General features: G+C 38.4%; 1 protein-coding gene across 3 annotated transcripts; it reads right to left on the reverse strand.

Annotated features, from left to right (window-relative positions):
• Positions 1 to 324: 324 nt before the first annotated feature.
• Positions 325 to 19,343, reverse strand: alms1 (ALMS1 centrosome and basal body associated protein). 3 transcript variants are annotated; one of them, XM_052572355.1, is made up of 18 exons: positions 19,192 to 19,343; positions 16,395 to 16,554; positions 16,013 to 16,130; positions 14,039 to 15,926; positions 12,824 to 12,983; positions 11,505 to 12,470; positions 11,257 to 11,375; positions 8,587 to 9,496; positions 8,374 to 8,493; positions 4,567 to 4,692; positions 3,494 to 4,377; positions 3,145 to 3,265; positions 2,814 to 3,041; positions 2,467 to 2,723; positions 1,891 to 2,050; positions 1,711 to 1,771; positions 832 to 931; positions 325 to 678 (listed from the first exon to the last, which is right to left on the reverse strand). In XM_052572355.1, the coding sequence occupies exons 2-18, from the start codon at positions 16,513 to 16,515 to the stop codon at positions 634 to 636; spliced, it is 6,384 nt and encodes a 2,127-aa protein (XP_052428315.1). In that variant the 5' UTR covers positions 16,516 to 16,554; positions 19,192 to 19,343; the 3' UTR covers positions 325 to 633. The 3 variants fall into 3 exon arrangements, with proteins under 3 accessions (XP_052428315.1, XP_052428313.1, XP_052428314.1); XM_052572353.1 differs by lacking the exon at positions 19,192 to 19,343 and adding an exon at positions 18,105 to 18,428; XM_052572354.1 differs by lacking the exon at positions 19,192 to 19,343 and adding an exon at positions 18,105 to 18,426 and having other exon boundaries at positions 1,711 to 1,768.
• Between the last annotated feature and the right edge of the window lie 25 nt (positions 19,344 to 19,368).

A 19,368-nucleotide genomic window follows, 5' to 3' on the forward strand; every position in this document is an offset into this window, starting at 1 on the left:
AATAATGCAGCCCTCCGAGTACATTTTAGAGTAAAAAAGCTATTATCTTTTTATAGCGAACATTAAACGAGTTGAGATCATATCCAGGGCTCATCTTATTATTTTGTAGCTAGTATACTTTATTAGTATGATGTTTAGTGAGTTTGATCTGTTAATATCAGTGTATTAGTACATTAAACCACGTAAAGCGTTTTTCACGTGAAGCGTTTGAGAATGTCCTTTGCCACATTCTCTTTTTGGATATGCACGATTTCAGAAATTAAAAACAGTAATTTTTGTTGTTAATCAGCATTCACCTACTTGCAATAGCACACAAACACAAAAGCTCTTACAAATCACCTCTTATTTATTAACCTCATAAAAATATTCCTAAAATTTAGCAAAGACAGACATAATAAAAAGTAATATTGCAACTATAATAATCATATTAAAGCAATCCAACACTGCAAATCCATAAATAATACACAATCACAATCATATAAAATCTCACATCTAAAATCCGAATCCACACATATATCTAGCAACACTTGCAAAAGACAACCATTATAAAATATCACCCCATATAAAACCCCCACAGAACGTTTCACATTCAGAGAATATTAAGGCTTTTGGAAATGTTGAGCTGATTCTGGATCACTGCCAGGGCGCTCTCCTTCCCAACACACGATTAGTGACTTTCTGCAAGAGAAAGAAGACATGCATTAGAAACGTTAATCAAACTCATCAATTGTATATCTGACATTTCTGGAATAATACAGATTTAAAAGCTGGCAGTATCACTGTATTTGGGCTATTATATGTATCTCCTACTCAAGAAACCTTTAATAATACCTTGTTAAAGAGATGAGCATTGAGGCGATAAGAGCGGTACTCTGCCTGTCTCCTTTCCTCTTCCTTTCTTCTCTGGACCTCAGGAAGTTGAGCATATTTCCTGAGGGAATAAACACTTATTTGTCAATTAAAGTGCAAAATTATTTGAATGAATTATATCCAAATAAAATATGAACATACTGCAGTTTAGATCATTACACCTCTGACTGAGCCTATTTTGAATCACAGATATTACACATGAAATAGAAACTTGAAAATAAAAGTTGGATGAGATCTGTATTATTTTAGTAGCACCGACTATAACATTTGTACTATTTACTGTTTATTTATTTTTGCATTTACTTTTAGAATTTGTATTACTATTGTGAATTCAATTTTATTTTTATATTTTGTGCTTTCATCTTAATTTTAAAGTGTTAGTAATTCTGTTGTCTTTTTATAATTTCTAGTTTTTTTTTTATTTTTTATAAATAGGTCTATATAGTTTTAGGTTTTAGTTACTTTAACAGTTCTAAAATACACCTTGTACTGACTTTAACTAAAATAAAATGAGAAACGTTGCCTTGGAAACTTGCTGAAAGGTTTTTATGAAGTAATGAAAATGGTTCTCTTTTTATGGTTTTCTTTTTAATGTTAATAAACCTGACAGAGAGACACTCAAAAAAAAAACACCCACACACCACACACACTATTACCTCCTGAGTCTGTCTGTCCTGTCTATTCTCTGACTGTGTGATTTCCTCCCTACCCAACTGAAAGCATGTATAAGGGCACAAAATGCTTTTTAAGTTTTAAATGACCCATATTTGCACAATTTGATAATATGTGCATTGTCTCTTACCATCTAGACTGTTTGAAAAAGATACAGTGGATACCTACTCTTTGGATCTTTGGACCATCTCTCTTCTTGGAACGACTCGTTTATGGGGTACTGGAGCTGCTGACAGAGGCATGTTTTAGTTTACATCTTAATGCAAGCTGTACCAAACTTGTAAAATATATAATAAACTGAATACTCCCATAACAACACACTAGTAATCTTTCATGTTATAAGGTCACCTGGTCTGTATGGACGTGATGGTGCGGGGCAGTTGAAGAGCTCTTCTCTCTCTCTGTTGAAGACTTCTTGTAACCTCCTCTCCTCAACCAGCAAACCCAGACGCTTCATCCGCTCGCGTGAACGAGATACAAACTCTGGCCGATGGAGCTCCAGAGCTTCCTGAAGGAAACCCATCAATGCAAATGCTCAATGTTAGACTAAAGGTCTTTGCACACGGAGTCCAAAATTCTCTTCACAAATTAAACAATAAATATGACTTCATGTCGTGTCAATCACGTTTACACACTGCCTCCAAAACTTTCAACCGTCATAATTGGATTGGATATGATGACGAACACGCTTGAAAAAACTACCAATATATGAAAATGTCGTGTGCAAGTACCTTAAAATTAACAATCAACTTCCATGTACTATCTAAAATCACACAGCAGGATTCAAAATGAACATTAAAAAAAAAATTGGTACAAGCTTCAATGATACTGTTCTAGTTAGCATTCTTGGTTATCATTATAATTATCAACCTTGGTGTGAACAAGCTTTAAAAAGGATAAATGAAACAATTGCTCGTCACACACCTGAAGTGAAAGTCGAACAAGAGCCGAGGGTTTGTCACTGATATCGGTCTCTGTAGCTGTTATGGACTCTGTTGGCCTCTCTTGTTCTTGCTGGTTCTGTCTCTCTCTTAGTGGTTCTCTGGTTGTTTCTCTCCAGGGTCTGGTTCTGGTGTAAGGCTCAAACCAGACTCTTGGGTAAGGTGCTGATTCGTTCTGTGGCTGGTTTTCCTTGTGACCATCACACTTAAGCTCATCGGCTGTGATGAACCATGACACACCTTAAAAAGAAATGTATAAATAAAACATTACCAGAAAAGGAGAAACAAATGAGTGGCAGAAAAAAAATGCTGTCTGTATGTAATTTGCACCGTTTGGGTAGCGTGTCCGGATGCTCTTGTTGCTGGGGTCTTTCTTCAGAGCAGTCAGGGTTTGGGTGGGTTTAGATGTGAAAGCAGTGGGGATGGGAAAGCCACTCTGAATGTTTCTGCACAATGTGTTTGATGAACGGACATCTTTGAAAGCACCAGGTGAGGGAAAGATGGTGCCCACATCCCGAGTGTGTCTGCGGGTACCATTTGTAACGATTTCCAAATCACCTGCAAAAAGAATACACAACCCCACAACATATTTTGTTGCAGTTACTGTCTAATTTACATGTTGCTTAGTTTAAAAAATGTGGACCACGGTTGTGTAACTGACCTGCCTGCACACCTCTGCTGACTAGTTTGACCTTTGACTTTTTAGAATTTAGGTTTTGGGACACACGTCTTTGCGAATGACGGGGTAAAGTGCTTGAAGATGATAAAGAATCAGCAGAGACCTGGAACAATAACAGACGATTAGACAGTTATATAATAAGGATAGAATGACAGTCTCTCAGTCAAAAATGCGGAGTATAATGTACTACTGGATCTTTACACCAGATCTTTGTGATATACTGTACATGTGATTATTTTTCTAGCATCTTTCTTTTTAATTTGTTGATAATCTTTCAAAACTAAGAAGCTGAACAACCTGTATTGAAGAACTCAATCAAGCGAAGACTTACTGTGGAGTCATCAGTGCTCACATCATTGGTAGCAACAGAGACAGCAACATGTTTAGGACGGGGTTTCCTTCGGCCAGTTTTCTGCATATGGATGGTGTTGTAAAGTCTGAGCAAGCTGTCACTGCTTTTCTGTCCCTTACTGGTGACCCGGTGAGGTCCAAAAGCTCGCAGCAGTCGCTCCGTGTCAATAGTGGACAGGCTACTGCTCGTCTCCACACTTGCAGACTCGTCTCTCTCAGCAGGACAGCGATGCACTCTGTCCTGACTCTCCTCATGCTCAGGCCAAGATTGTTGTGGAGCCACGTCTAACTGAACTCTTTCTCTTTGCTCTTCCCCGTCCATGGTCCCATCCTCTTGATCACTCCTCCTATAATACTTTCCTTTCCTGCTGTGTGACTGTTGTATATTTAGGTCTGTTGGTGTGGTACTGTGAATGAGACGAGACAGACGCTCCAGTCGATCAAGCAGTGACGTTTCTCCCTCATTAGCTGGTCTTGTCTCCTCCATGCTCCATTTTTCACTGAAGCGACGCCACAGCTGGTCCAAAGAACTGCTAATCTCTATGCTAACATCATGAGGTGTTCTGTCCTGCTTTGTCTTGTATCCCTTGTAAGACGTTCTGATTGGCTGAGAAGGTAAATGGTGTGGTTCTAGTGGTAATTTGGGCTCCTGAATAATGCTAGTGTGAAGATGCACATCATCTGTACTGTAGTCGGCCTCCATGTGTAAGGGAACAAAATTTTCTTCCTCCTCTCTATACTCCTCATCAATGCCAACAGTGTCCATGCTCTTCTTAAAAACATAAGCTTCAGGAACGGTATTGTCATTTTGGCCAGCAAGAGTGGTTGCTGATTCTGGAAGACCATTTCCTGACACACTGGGAACTGGCAATGGGAGAGACAAAAAAGATTACATGCTGGTGTTTTTTATGTAACAGCAACAGACCACAGCAAAGTTTCTATTACAAAAATGGCAACTTGTCATACATGTGGATGGGTAAATGATGACCATTTCATTTTTGGAGAATTCTTTAAATTAAGTAAATATTGTACTAATACTAATGTGCATCTTACCTCTCTTCATATTGGTCCTCTTACTGTAGATGCCTTCCTTGTGTTTTGATGCAATAATGTTGTCTTCTAGCTCTCTAGAGCCTAAAATGTCTGTATTAAAGAGTGGAGGGACAGCATCATCAGAACCTGCAGATGGAGCGAGAAAGAACAGAAGAGAGCAGGATCAAACAGAGAGCAAACAGCACTGAAGCAGAGGGGCCCAGAAGGGTTTGGCATGTGGATCACAAGAGGCTTGTGTTGCTGGATTGGCTTTCTTATGGACAAAGAAAATGAATAATGCAAGACTGAGTGAGAGCATGAACCATCTGTAAGACTCGGGGGGAGGGGCCAGTAGAGGTGCAAGTAAAAAACAATTTATGTTCAATCACTAATTATGTATGGAAATTTTGACCTTTTTTATAATCAGAATTCTGTGATACAAAACAGGTGCAGATGAATTAAAGGTCTGTCCAGCAAAGATGTGTCCTCTAATAATCTACATAGTGTATCCGTAATATCCTCTGTACAACGGAGACTTCCATGAAATAATGTAGTAAAAAAATTAGGGATGCTCCGTTCCACCTTTTTCAACTCCGATCCCAATTACGATACCTAGGGTTCAGTATTGGCTGATACTGATCCCGATCTGATACTAAATATTTTTTTTATTTAAATAAATGTAGAATTTATATATCTCTTTGTGTGGAACTCCTAAAAATTCTTTCACAACCTACTGAATACAGACTACTCCATAATAATAATAAAAAAAAAATAAATAAATATGAAAACAATATATGTATATTCATGATCTATGACAAAAAAAAATACCATAAACTAGGTTAGTGGACAATTCGGCAGGAAAAGCTATTCTAGAAAAATCAGTGCACACATAATTTTTAAATTATTATTCTGTGTGGAACAAATAATAGTGTTGCACTAAATATAGTATAATGTTACACACTTTATATTTTGAATGATAAAATCCATTAATGAATGTATTTATATATAAGTATATACTATTAAATTAAAATTCATTTCTTTTAAATGTATAGCATATTTTTTTAATAAGGCAACTACATATAATTGATTCGATAGAGCAAAACAGTGCGGCATGAAGCGCTTACAATATGTGCATCTGGTGTGCAGAATGATATGCTTGATGCAACAATGAGAATGAGTCTCAGCACGCAACGCTTTCGCTTTCAGCCATGGGTAGTGGAAGAGAGCACTTTTCATTCACTGCCCCCCACCTACAACTCCTGCTAGCACTGAGACTCAAACCAGTGACCTTCTGGTAACTAGTACAAGTCTTTAACAATTAGGCCACATTTGCTCCTGGTAGCAAGTAACAAACATTAAATTCTGGCATGAAGATAAAGTCCTTTTTGCAAATCTTATAGAGCTTTACCGAGCTGACTGTCATAACTGAAAGCGACCAGGGTTTAAAGGCTGAACAAAACACTGACAGCAACAGCAAAGAAAAGTAGAACCACTGATGGCAGATAGACTATTCTGACCATGTCTTTCATACTTGTGAGATTCTACTTGTGCACATGAACATCTTTTGTTAAAGGACATTTTGTGATGAAAATATGATGTGCTAACATTTGAAACTTGCTCTTGTTTCATGGTATTTGATTACCCAATGAAGTCAGTTATGCTTATTCAGCTATTATGTTCCAGACATTCCATTGCCTCACTTCCTCTAAGATGCTGTATAAAAGTGAAATCCAATGTACAATAAAGTTGAGGTTAGAATGAACTGCACCACTTGTGTATCTCATTCTTTGGTCCCGGGTACCTGCTCTCCTCTGCTCAGATAACCCAACCTGAACCAAAATTATATTTGTGATCTCGAAGGCAAGAATATACGATTTATTCTTACAGTTTGGGGGCTCGTCCGCGAAAGTGGGGAATCTCCTAGAGAACCGGGAAAAAAAAGTCCCGAGATTGAGTGGGAAAAGACGGTGGGGAGAATCAGGCGGACCTACGTCAAAGGGGTAAGTGTTTTTGTATATTTCTTGAAGGAAATATAGCACTTACCCCTGTAGGATCCTAGTAGGGGATTAATGTAAAAATGATCCCGCATTTCCCCTAAAGAGACGGGAAGGAGTTGTAATCACTATTTGGTAGTGGAATTAAGCTTGCCATTTTTGTTACACTACGGCTGGCAGCAGTAGTCACAAGTTACAAGATTTGTTTGTTGACTATTAGCGTGGAGTAATTGGATGTGCAGTACTGGCCATTCTGTATTTTTGAATCAAAGTGTATTTTACTTTCGCGGAAGTTTATTTAGTTTGGGGATTGAAATTTAAACAAAATCCATACTGTGGAAATCTATTAACAATTTTTATTACATGCTGATATATTTCGGCCCAAAAGAAAAAGGTGTTTAGCGGGCGACCCAAACTTGGTTTGGCGAGAGCTCAAATCTAGGTAACACCTAGACAAAAGAAGGTGATTTAGTGACGATCAGGGCGAAAGCTGTGTGCCTAGACATTACCATTGGTACTGCTATCTTAAGTGGAAAATGGGGGGTTCAATCTCAAGACCGTTACCAGGAGAAACACCAGTTGATTTTATGTTCAGAAATAATCAAGGGTTTTATACGGAACCTTTTGTAAGTGATATGGCAGGATGGTCAGAGCGCATGAAACCACAAATTGAAACTACGTATCCTAGAGAGGGTTCATTCACAGATGAGGGCATGGAATTGGCTAAAACTCTAATTTTTGAAGGGTTGGGCGATCCCAATTGGGATTATAAGTATATGACTAAGAGTTATAATGTCTGGAAGGATCTGAAAAGGGTCTGGGATCAAGGACCAGAAAAGAAAAAGGTCCTTGCCTTTGTGGCTAAGCAAAACAGCTTTTCACAAGACAAGCCACCGCCCTACTGCATTCCTCACCTACCCTCAGCGCCAGCGCCAGCACCACCGCACAATGGTCCTGCCATTGAAAAATCAGGTACTTTCAACAGAAACAGGAAACTCCCAAAACTCAGGGTGCAATGGTGTGGATGAGATCGGGAAATCCGATAGGGGTGAAACCAGTAAAAATGGCAGAATGTAGCGCAGGAACTTAGTTCAGTCTATTTGATGATACTTGGATGGAGGCAGATCCGAATATAAATTTGCAGTCAACAATCAGAAAGGGGCGGGGTAAACGTTGCAAATAAAATCAAATTAGGTGAAATACTAAAAAAAAAAAAAAAAAAGAATTGAAGCAAAACGTAATGTTGTAAAAAAAAAAAACCTGTTAACTATAAGATCAATAGCATGCATTTAGAAAATGAAAAGGATGAATTTTCATTTCATGGCAACTTTAAATAGCCTTATTACACAGCTCCCATGAGGACTTTTATTTCATTAAGTGGGGCATTTTGTTGTCAAATATTCGCACGCAGACAATCTCTAAGCAAAAGCTGTGCATGCTCGTGACTCTTTAGCTCTGACTGTTTTCGGAGAGAAGCGTTACAGCTGCTTCTTTCTTCTATTAATCTGATAACAGTGAAGACGCTTCTGATAAATGAAGGATGCAATACTACTCAATAGGTACACAAGATTAACATGAGATTAGCAGAAACTATGCGTGTTATGTCCCCTTTAATAAAAACTAAACAGTGCTGCCAATTAGCCAAAACAAACAACTTAGATCTGTGCTAGTTTCATGCCTTTAAATGTTTTTCTCAAATATCCAAAAATATCCATTTAGTTATTAATTTAGTAAGTAGCTGTAGAAACAAAACAGGATTCACATTCTAAATAAAGTGGCAATGTAAGCTAGGATGCTGTAGAGTAATAACTGAGTAAAGTTCTCTGTGACATACCTGGGTGAGAGCTTTCTACAGTTGTGTCAGAGTGACAAGGAGAAAGTTCTTGATCAGCTCGCGGGATGTAGAACAACTCTGAGCTTCCATAAGGTTTGTATGGCAACAGGGCAGGGACACCTACAGGAAGTGTACATAAAGAAAAATAAATCAACTGATTAATTTACCAACATCAAATGCCACTGAAAAGCATATCAATTGTACATCATATACCTGCTTGAACAGAGAGAGTTCTGGATGTCCCAGCCAGCCTCTGAGAGGGAGCAAAGGTTTGTGGGTATCCGGCCTGTAAGTGTGCACTGACACTTCCTGCATTCTGGCCTTGAACTGGCTCTCTGTGTTCATATGATCTGGCATGATTTGAATTTGAGATTCGGTGTATAGACTGCAGACGCTCACCAGTCATGCTTGACACCGCCGGAGGTGGGACATCTTTACTGGTGTTTTGACTGGATAGTCTGCTTAAGTAGTTTGGATTGGAATGGTGTTTGGGTTTGGGCGATAAGGTGACGTGTATGTGAGAGAGATGGGACGTCTTGTCAAAGGCTGAATCCGATGACGCACTAGATAATATCTGGTTACTCCCAGTAGCATTAAAGTCCATGTGAGGTATTCTATGGATACTCTGGGGATTGTTTGTAACAATGTTCTCTTTGTCATCATCAGTCATATCTTCTCCTTTGTTCTCTTCACTTTGTTGTTCTTCTCTCGCTGTCTCCTTTTCTCTGCCAGATACATTAAGTATAACAGCTGGCTGAAGTCTCATTTGGCTCGTGCTCTCTAAAGTCTCATGGTCAGGACCAACACTGTCCAATTCTTCAGTAGCAGTGATATGGTCATGTGATGGTGACTGTGGAGACGGAGTGAGGCGAGTGGTTGATATAGTAATAGAAGTTAAAGGCTGGGAACTGAGCCCTTCTCTAAGAGCAATCTGGCGAACTCTGGCCTCTAGATCCTGTTGGATAGGAGTGTAAAATGGAACTGTTTCCAAAGGTTTTGAATCGACTTTCAGCAGCTGATCTGAGTTACAATTCTCCATTTTACGCAGTCCAACACAGCCCTTCGACAGCTGAGATTCAGGACCAGCACTCGACTGAGCACTGCCCTCAGAATCTGAGCTCCACTGAGAAACAAAGCATGAGAAAGAGAACAAGATGTGTTACTATTACTGATAAGAACTAGGATTGGGGAGGACTGTGGGAAGTAGACAGATGAGAGATTCAGTAGAAACACTGCAAGCAAGAGAGCACAGAATAAATAACGCAAATGCAAACAACAGCTTTACCTTCAACACACTCTATCTGGACTTTCCATAATGCAGTCTGCCGCACCAAAAACAAAACTCATATTATTAAAGACTCACCATTAAGTGTGATATTTAGGATATTAAAATTCTTCCTTAAAATAATCATAATAGTTTTATTTTATGGCCAATTACTGATAATTGGCCCATATAAAAAATCGTACTTTGTCTAAATTCATTAAAAAAATGCATTTGTTTTAAATACTACAAGTGTATTTAGACGTCACAACATTATGACGTCCAGTATAAAAAAATTGATATTTTGAGATTAGCTAAAGATTATATTGAACAGTGTTATGAACCCTATAAAGTGTACAGTATCACAATTAACAACATGATCAATGCTTTTCTAAGAACCTGCTGCATCTCTAGTTGTTCTTGTTGATTCTTATAATGTAGACCTAAGAATAACTTTTATATTGTTAATAATATTTTAAGACGAACACTTAACGTACTGAAGCAAATTTTTGATTCATCAAAGTTTATGTTTAACATTTAAATCATGTTAAAATGTATCAAAATTGACACATCAAGCTTTTTCAGTGATTGACTAAAATATTAAACTACTGAGCATTGATCATAAAACTAAGCATTTAAATATAATCCAAGACATACCATAAAAGATAGCATGACAACTAAAATGTATATGGATTTTATGTACGATTTACAGGACCTCAGACACATTAACCTTCTGAGACAGACAGCACACACTAACGGCTTGACATTAGTTAAATTGTTATGCAGTTGAATTAACTATGGGGGGCTAGACAAAATACTATTGAAGTGATAACCATAAACACTGGTTATTGTCTCCACTTTATTCAAGTTGTTATGTGGTTAGAATAACTATAGGGGGCTAGGTAAAAACACTACTTAAGTATAAGCATATTTCATAGTGCTATGAGATTCCATTAGTGTATAAATTAAACTTTTAGGGCCACAACATCACCTCCATTAAATATGTGAAACAAACACTCTTCTTGTTCGGGCATCAGTAGGCAAATGCCGGGAATTTTATCCACAACAGAGCGAATAGCATCCCGTGTCATCATATCTGTGATCGTTTGTGATTTCCCTAACCAAATCTACAATCTTAAACTCGGCGTTTACACTTAGTTTAGCGTCTACATCACGACTCTCAGCCCGCCCTCTGTTCGTTGATTGGGCGGCTGTTTTGGAGCCGGAGGAAAACTAGAAGATGGTTTGCTATCTCAGACTGAATACAGAACCGAATTGAAGTTGAGTGGAAGTACAAAGTCTGACGTAGTCAGGCTATTGGCTTGGTATTGTTGGCAGAATTTCGCCATTGGTGAAAACTAATTGAGGAATGTTCTGAAGGCTCAATAAACAGAACATAACAAAAAATTCTGACTATTATTTCATGTTAGCCTTCACAGGGTTAAATTATAAGTGTTATTAAAAATTAACTGATCTGAGCATGCACAGTTAAATATCCAATATTGACCAACACCAAATAAAATTTAAAACCAATACAATGCCAGTTTATTGCTGTCAGAAAAATGCTGATATTCACACAAATGAAATTGGCAGACCTTTCTGTGCTGGTGTTTGTACTTTACCTTGGTGTATTTGGTGTTCAGTAGAAGCTCTCTTTTGATGTCTTCAATTCTCTCTCTGTCCTCAGCGTTTAGTTCTAAGCTTTCACATCGGCGGCCAGAAACCTTCATCAGGATCCATTCTAAAGCGACAGACCAAATCCAGTTATCCATAAAGTAAAAACCACTGACTTCAGAAAAGCACCACTGGTACTGAAAAAAACCTGTATATGACTAAATGTCCTTTTAGACAAATTGCTCGCTGTTTTTACCTCTTGCACGGCTGTCTTCTGGATCACTGGTGCTTGGCCGACTTGTAACCACTGAAACGGGTGACTCACTCTGGAGGAGCTTGGCAACTCTGGCAGCCAATGAACTCTCGCTGCTACTGTCACTCATACTTTCAACCTCAGCTGAGACATGAGACGAATCATTCTCAGAAGAGCCAAACACAGCATCTTCAGTCTGGTCCTGGTTTTCTGCTATCGAAGGAACATTTATCTGCATGGCAGATGTGACTGTAGGTGGCTTTGCCTTATCTTGGTCTGCAGCACTGCAGCCTTCCGGTTCAGCCCGTCTTGGGGTCGCACAGAGGTCACGTGACTTCAAACTTTCCTCTCTGCTCAAAGAGAGAGCGGTAGGCTCTATAGTTGTGCGGTCAATCTGTTGAGGCCTTTGGGAGGATGACAAGCTTCCTTTCAAAGCTGAATCTGATGAAGAGCGAGTCAGCAGCAAAGAAAGATTCCCACCAGCTGACAGGGATGTGTCATCATGATAACCTTGAATGTTCCGTCCCAGTGAAACAAGGGATGTGTCACTCTCTGAGAGGCGGTGTGAGCCAGGAGAGGAAGTCAGAGAGGAACGACCAGAAACCAGGCTTTCTGCCCGGCCCAGCAGACGTCTGATTTCACGCAGTGTGCCAGAGCCTACAAAAGAGTCTTCATCCTCCTTTATCACTTCTCTGGGACCTGGAGGAGTCATAGATTCTGAGCTGAATTGGCTAGAAAGGGCAAAGTTTCCTTCATTTTGTGGAGCATTAGACTGTTGTAGGTTTGATGAAGGATGAACAGTTGAATTAAGTCTTGGTGGCGTTTCCACCTGGCTGAACGTTTTTTTCACAGTTCTGTCACTGGCTGGTTGGCCTCGCTCATGCACTGACAATCGGTGTTTGACAGAAGCACTGGAGTCAGCTGAGAGCTGACTAGAACTGGAGAATGTCTCCTTCTGAAGACTGTCAACTATATACACAGAAAACAAAACAAATCATTATAATATGACCAGAAACATTATACAAATGAAACCAACTATATTTTAACTCAATAACTTTAGCAGTGCATCCTAAAACTAGCAACATTCTTTATTATTTTCTTATCATCTATTTTTTTCTTGTTAATATAAATTAAAAATAGCTTGCTACTTTTACTGCGTTAGGCTAATAGAGACTTGTCACAGCACTTACGTATCATTGCTCTTTTGATGGTTTTTGATTGCTTCTATTGTCCTCATTTGTAAATCACTTTGGATAAAAGCATCCGCTAAATAACTAAATGTAAATGTAAATGCACAAAGATGTCAGAAGTTTTTAGCTCACCTTCAGATGGCTGTGTGCTTTTAGTTGGTGTTCCTATGGAGCCTTTGATGGTACATAAGTCAGTAGGAGAGAATTCAGGCTCTCTGATTGGTCCTCGATGAGTAAATGGATTTAAGATAGTTGAAGGTGACTGGTCAATACCCAAATTTAAAAGGTACAGCTGTAAAACAAAAAGACATAAAACAGACTAATAAATTATCTATCAGGATATAAAAACTAATGACAAAAATCACCTTGAATCAGTATTTTTCAAACAAGTAATCACAGTTTTATAGCGAATATAATTTTTCTAGTTATGGAAATCTCAAAATATTTTATTGGGTTGAAATTGCCATTTGTGAGCAACATTTTGAAATGTTAATTTATTAATTTACCTTGGACTTCTGGAATTTACTATAATTGACTTAAAAATATTAAATATAATTATTTTAATATAGCTATTTTTTTTTATGAATGCATGCATATACACTCTTCTGTGTGTGTCTAGTTTCTAAAAAAAAATTAAGTTTGAAAATGTGCATCTTTGTCATTAAAGCAGAAGTAACAGAAATATATCTGAGGGGAAACTGAATATTGTCTTTGACAGTGAGGGCCTTGGAGTCAAAAAGGTTGACAACTTAAATGCCTTAAATGTTTCCTTCTGCTTGTGCATAATTGAAAACTATATTTCCTAACAGATGTGAGTTAGAGCATTTTAAATTCATGTTGATTTTAAAGTCACAATGTAACAGATCTTTTTCCATAGTGTGATGTAAATCTGTGTAAAACTGATTTTTAAAAAAGGGAAAATATTTTATCCAACAGCTGTTGATTGTGTCGTTATCACCGGATGTTAGAATTGTGACATTTTGATTAAAAATTACTTATTAATTATATATAGATAGTAGGGCTGCACAATAAATCGCATGAGATTGTCATGCGCATCTCGTCAGTAAAGCTGGTTCTGTGATTAGTAGTAAATCTCTATCACTGCTTTCAGATGAAGCTACACAATATCATGTTCATAAACGCAGATGAATTGCCTATGATTATAAAAGCAACATTGTGTAGCTTGTCAGTAAACTACGGCTCCGTGTATTAAAATGCCGCTCCATCTGAAAGCATACACATGACAATCGCATCCTATTTATCGTGCAGACCTTATAGAAAGGGAATTTCATTTCATGCCGAATTTAAGTGCATCTTACTAGTTCTTCTACAGCACTGTGAACTTACAGGGATCCTGTCTTCAATGTTGAGTTCTCTAGTGTGAGGAGGGGACGCAGGTCTGGAGGTCCAGTAGGGTGCATAATTATCTACTTCAAGACTCATTACTGAAGAGGTGGCTCCCACTGATGCCCGCATACTCTGTTCACCATGGCGACTGCCTTGAGAGCTCGAAAGAGTGCTGCTCATGTTGAGGTTTGATGACACATCACTGAAGTGCCCCAGACTGAGGAGAGGAGACATATGGACTGAGCTTTTATCCATGTGAGGAGCTGAGCTATTCTTTCCTTCACCCCTTCCACCTGAAACAAAGGATGGCTGATAGTCCAATGATCTGGTAGTTGGAATGATGTTATTAAATTGTGCTACTGGAATTTGCTGATTGTGTGGACCAGCATCTCTCTGAACAGAGGTCACCACAGAGCTTAGGGAGGAGTGAGAGTGTGAGCGATTGACAGGTGACTCAGATGCTTTTCCTCTGCACGCACCCGTCCCAACTACACCCACCTGACGGGGTGAGACACTTCCAGAATGAGAAGAGGAAAGTGGCTGAAACATTTGGGAGCTGGGATTAGCACCAAATGTCAGACATGTGTCTTGAGAAAGCATGTGGTGAAGTGCTTCAGAAACAACATCCTGTGCTTTTTTCTTGGGCGACACACTATCAAGTGGCAAATGATCATAAAACGACCTGCTAGAACTTTGATTGACTTTCCAGGCATCTACTTTTTGTAAATAGCTCAGACTGGGAAGAGAATGTACTCTCCCAAGGGCCAGACGAGGGACTTGATCTTTCATCTCTGCACCAGAGTAAAAGTGCTGAGTGTTGGAGTGAGGTGTATCAGAGGCTTGTGGATTTAAAACAGGAGGAGGAACATTTAAAATGGGTTGGGCATGTGTCATTGTTTGCACAGTCTCTGAAGGTCCACTAGGATCTGTAGCTGTTGTTTGAGAGTGAATGGGAGAGGAACGTTGATCGCTTAGGTCCAGTGATGGAATTAAGCCAGTTTTGGAGTGACTGTTTTGGGAGGATGTAGCAACAGACGCAATAGCCTCTTGTTTGGAGTGTATGAGTGAGAGTTTGGTCAGTGCTGGTGGGGGTCTCATGATAGGTATTGCAGGTGTGGATTGAGACACAGGCTGAGAGTTCAAGAATGAACCATCTGCTGCTGTTAGATGACCGGAGCTCCAGAGCACTCTCTGCAGATCTGGTAGATGCATCAAAGCTTCACCAGCTGGTGTGACACACATTCCACTATTAGAGCTTTTGTTCCCACTATGGTGCCTACTTGCTGGGGCCGAGATGGAGCCTCTTTGTCCTAAAGACAGAAACTGATCATGGAGATGGTCAGTTGTTTGGTGTGAATGCATCCGTGAATCACGAAAAGTTATATTTGAAACATCTGCAGTCTTCTGAAATGAAGATGATAATGAGCCTTTTTGAAGATTCATGGAAGGCTCTAACTGGCTTTTGTCTATGTTTTGATGAAGTGAGGCAGGTTCAGAGGTGGAGGAAATGTTACTGCTGTCACTAACAGCCACAATAACATTGTCTTCCCTGGACTTTAACAAGAGCTGAGCAGACATTCCTTCAATAAGCTGCTGAGCAGTGGTCTGCTCCTCTCCTTCCATATGTCTGATAATATTGTCCTCAGCAGCAACATAAGAAATGCTCCCTTGATCCTCAAACTCTTTGCAATGGTCTCCAGGTGACAGGCTGTGCTGGGAGAGTGAACAGCAGCTTTTTTCACCAGTCAGGGTTGTTGGTAACTCCAACGGATGCTGGGAAAGTGCAGCCTGATCAAGAATAGTATTTTGGTGGTGGGAAGCATCAGTTACAGCTACATTTGAAGTCCTGAGGCACCTCTCAGTCATAACTGAGAAGTCAGGAAATCCCCTGTGTGCACAAAAACAATAGAGAAAATATTATCTAAAAATACAAAAATGTGAAGAAAAATTGTAAGACGACTAAACAAACAGTACCGAAGAGGGACAAATTCTACATCTGTATGCTGAAAAAATGTGGAGTCAGAAATAAGGTGAGATTTGTCCAGGCAGGGATGCAAGGTAAGTGCAGGTGACAACTGGCTATCCTGAAACTCTGAAAAAGAAAGTCAATTAAATAATTATAAATATATAACAATTGTCATTATGGAAAAGTAATTATATATATATATAGGAGCTAAAATGCTTTTTGGCATGAAGCAATGTACAGTGGATTTCAAACATCTTAGAATTTTTTTTTTTTTTTTTCAAAATCCAAACACTGTGTTTATTTCCAGTTTTAAATAAATTGGAATCCCAGATTTTCAATGTGACCTCAGATCTTTGAAGCCCACTGTATAAAAACACCTTCACTCTGTACCCAGTTGTAAAGTCTCAGATCGGTCTATGAGTGGCTGCACGCTTGAATCCGGAGTGTTACTAAATGGTCTTTCATTATTGTCAGGATCTGTGTTCAGTCTGCTAGCCTCTGAATCATGCATATTTTGTCCATGCTGCTGGTAGGGAATCTCTGGAGGGGGCTGAAAAGGTAAAAAGAGGAAAGGTAAACTTGAATGTCTGCAAGAATGCTCCGATTTATAATGGTTGCAAGAGAAATTTAAGATAGTTCAAAGAAGTACTTTCAAGGTCCTCCATATAGCCACAGCCTAAAAAACTAAAATGTTTACTTAAATGGTTTCTTGGATGGCCTGAGGATAAATTTTCATTTTGGGTGAACTATTCCTTTCAACTGTATACTAAGCTGAATTTAAGTTAGACAAATATCTGACTTATATCTTAATTTTATTTCTGTATTTTCACTTATAACTAACTTTACTTTAACAGTTATTTAAATTTTATCTTCGTTATATAATTTGATTTCTCATTCTCTCATATACCTGAATCACACCGAATCAATAGGAATACATGTACGCAGGGGCATAGATGACACGGGGGATGTGTCCCCCCCACTTTTAATATCTGTGCATGACCTGATATTTTATTCGGAGGGCAAGATGAACATCATGGAGCACTAAACACTCTCATGCAATGTGTGCTTCATTCATACTTGAAGCCGGAGTGCACTCATATATAGCACTTCTATAATTTATTTTCCCAAAAAAAAAAAAATTTACTGACTTTTAAGCTTTTGAATGGTATAGTGTATAATGTTACAAAAGCTTTTTGTTTCACATAAATGCTGATCTTTGGATCATTCTATTCATCAAAGAATACTGTAAAAAACTACTCATCTGTTTTAAATATTGTTAATCAGGAAATATTAGAATGATTTCTGAAGATCATGTGACACTGAAGAAGACTGGAGTAATGATGCTGAAAATACAGCTGCGCATCACAGAAATAAATGACACTTTAACAGAGATTCACATAGAAAACAGTTATTTTAAATAGTAAAAATATTTCACAATATTACTGGTTTTGCTGTACGTTGGATCAAATAAATACAGGATTGGTGAGCAGAAGAGACTTCTTTAAAATAACATACAAAAAACTTAAGGTTCAAAAACTGTTGACTGGTAGGCTATGTTATATATATTACAGAAATATTATATTGTAATTCTGTCCTCTCACTTCTGAAAAGATGGCTACGCCCCTGCATGTACGACACATGTAAGCATCAAGTATGCAAGTGTCTGTACGTGTATTTCGGCCATCCATTACACCAAAAATATATATATAAAACAGTTAAGTCCTGCATAGAAGAACTGCTACCTGCCAATCAGCCTATCCCATCTAGCAATTGATTAGCCGATGAATACAAAGCTGATTTTTTTTTTTCAAAAGTTCATCCAAGTATGCTCTCGTGCCTTCGGTTCATTGTTGACTATATAAACAAATAATCAATAATTCACTGCCATCAAGTCATTGTAAAGCCATTAGCGCTAATTTTGAGCACTGCTCACTTGTTGCCATGCAGTGATAGTAGCTACAAGGTTCTCCCGATTAGCTAACGTTAGAAATGTAAGGAATTATATCGAGGGCTCGTTCATTCCAGAAATCAAAAACACGCAATTAAGCCATATTTATACTTTTATTAAGAGACCGCGATTTCTAACGTTAAGTTACTTACATTGTTTACGTCTGCTGAGCACCCCTCTGAATCCATAGTCGTTAGTGACGCTGACGTTAATGCGCATGCGCACTTGTTTCAAAAAACCGGAGTTTGAATTCACAGTGAGAGTAAAGAAATACAAACCAACACGCTAGAATCGAATGTATGACTGGTATGTAAAACAGTACCAAATAACAAAATGTATTAAGTTATCACAAGCCAACGGAACTTTTTCTAAGCATTCTGTTAAACAAAAAAACGCCATAGCCACAGCGGTTTAGCTGACGACATTGTAGCCAGTTCAGACTGAGTCGCGCCAAAGAGGACAAAGGCTTCTCTGGTAGCGCTTTGCTTTCAGAACAAAAATGACGCTGTTGGTATGGCAACAAGAAAAGACCGCAACGTCGCGCGGGATTTGAGAGTATGTAAAGTACTAAGCATCTCCATATATCCCTGATACCAACACACATATGCAGAAAACACTTCTACTTCAAGGTTGGCTAACTCTGCTCTGAATCTTGTCAGGTGTTTAGTTATATATACACAAACAATGAGAACAGTTTTTCAGAGAGGAGAGGAGAAATTCACTAAAACTATTTAAAGTTATTCTCTGACATACAGAAATGCATATGTTCTGATCAAACGTTGGTCAAGTAGATGAGAGGTCCTAATGACCTCCATAACCTGGACAGCCAAACTTGGGCATTCACAGTGATCCTAAATAAAGAGAGAATAAAAACTCAGCATATGAAAAGCTTAGTTACACATTCCAACTTCTCACTAAAGGAGAGATAGATACACATACATTTTCAGTGTCTACTCACTGGTGAAAATTTTGATCAATGATCATGCAAAAGCATAATGAATATATTTTATGAAGGCCTTGATGAATCCAGGATTCCACTCCTTAAATACATTGCTGCAGAGCATTTTCCCTCTTGTTGTTTCTCAACACAACCAGGATCTAAAGTAATCTAATGGTTCAAGCTGCACTAGATGTATGTAATTTGATGTTTGAAACAAACATTATGAATGAGTGGTTTGAAGCTAAAAGTCCCAAATTACCCTAAACTCTTTACCAATGATGTTTCAATCATAAACTTACCTATAATAAGTTAACTTTCAGTGGCTCAACTATTATATTATTCCAGTTTTTACATTTTCTTAAGGCTTAATTTAAGTAAGCCTTATAAAAATAACATGCGAAAATAAACCCAGAACGGTAAAAGTGTTTACATTAAAGTATATAGCCTGTGTTAGATTTGACAGACAAACGAACATT

Source organism: Carassius gibelio, chromosome B13 (genome assembly GCF_023724105.1).
Source record: "Carassius gibelio isolate Cgi1373 ecotype wild population from Czech Republic chromosome B13, carGib1.2-hapl.c, whole genome shotgun sequence".
In the NCBI taxonomy this organism is placed as follows: domain Eukaryota; kingdom Metazoa; phylum Chordata; class Actinopteri; order Cypriniformes; family Cyprinidae; genus Carassius; species Carassius gibelio.

Coding starts and splice junctions, on each gene's coding strand:
- alms1 (XM_052572353.1), bottom strand. CDS start 18,140: ATGGATTCAGAGGGGTGCTCAGCAGACGTAAACAAT. Junction 12,984..14,038: donor ACATTGAAGACAGGATCCCT/GTAAGTTCACAG, acceptor TTTGTTTTACAG/CTGTACCTTTTAAATTTGGG. Junction 3,266..3,493: donor TGAGCACTGATGACTCCACA/GTAAGTCTTCGC, acceptor TTATTGTTCCAG/GTCTCTGCTGATTCTTTATC.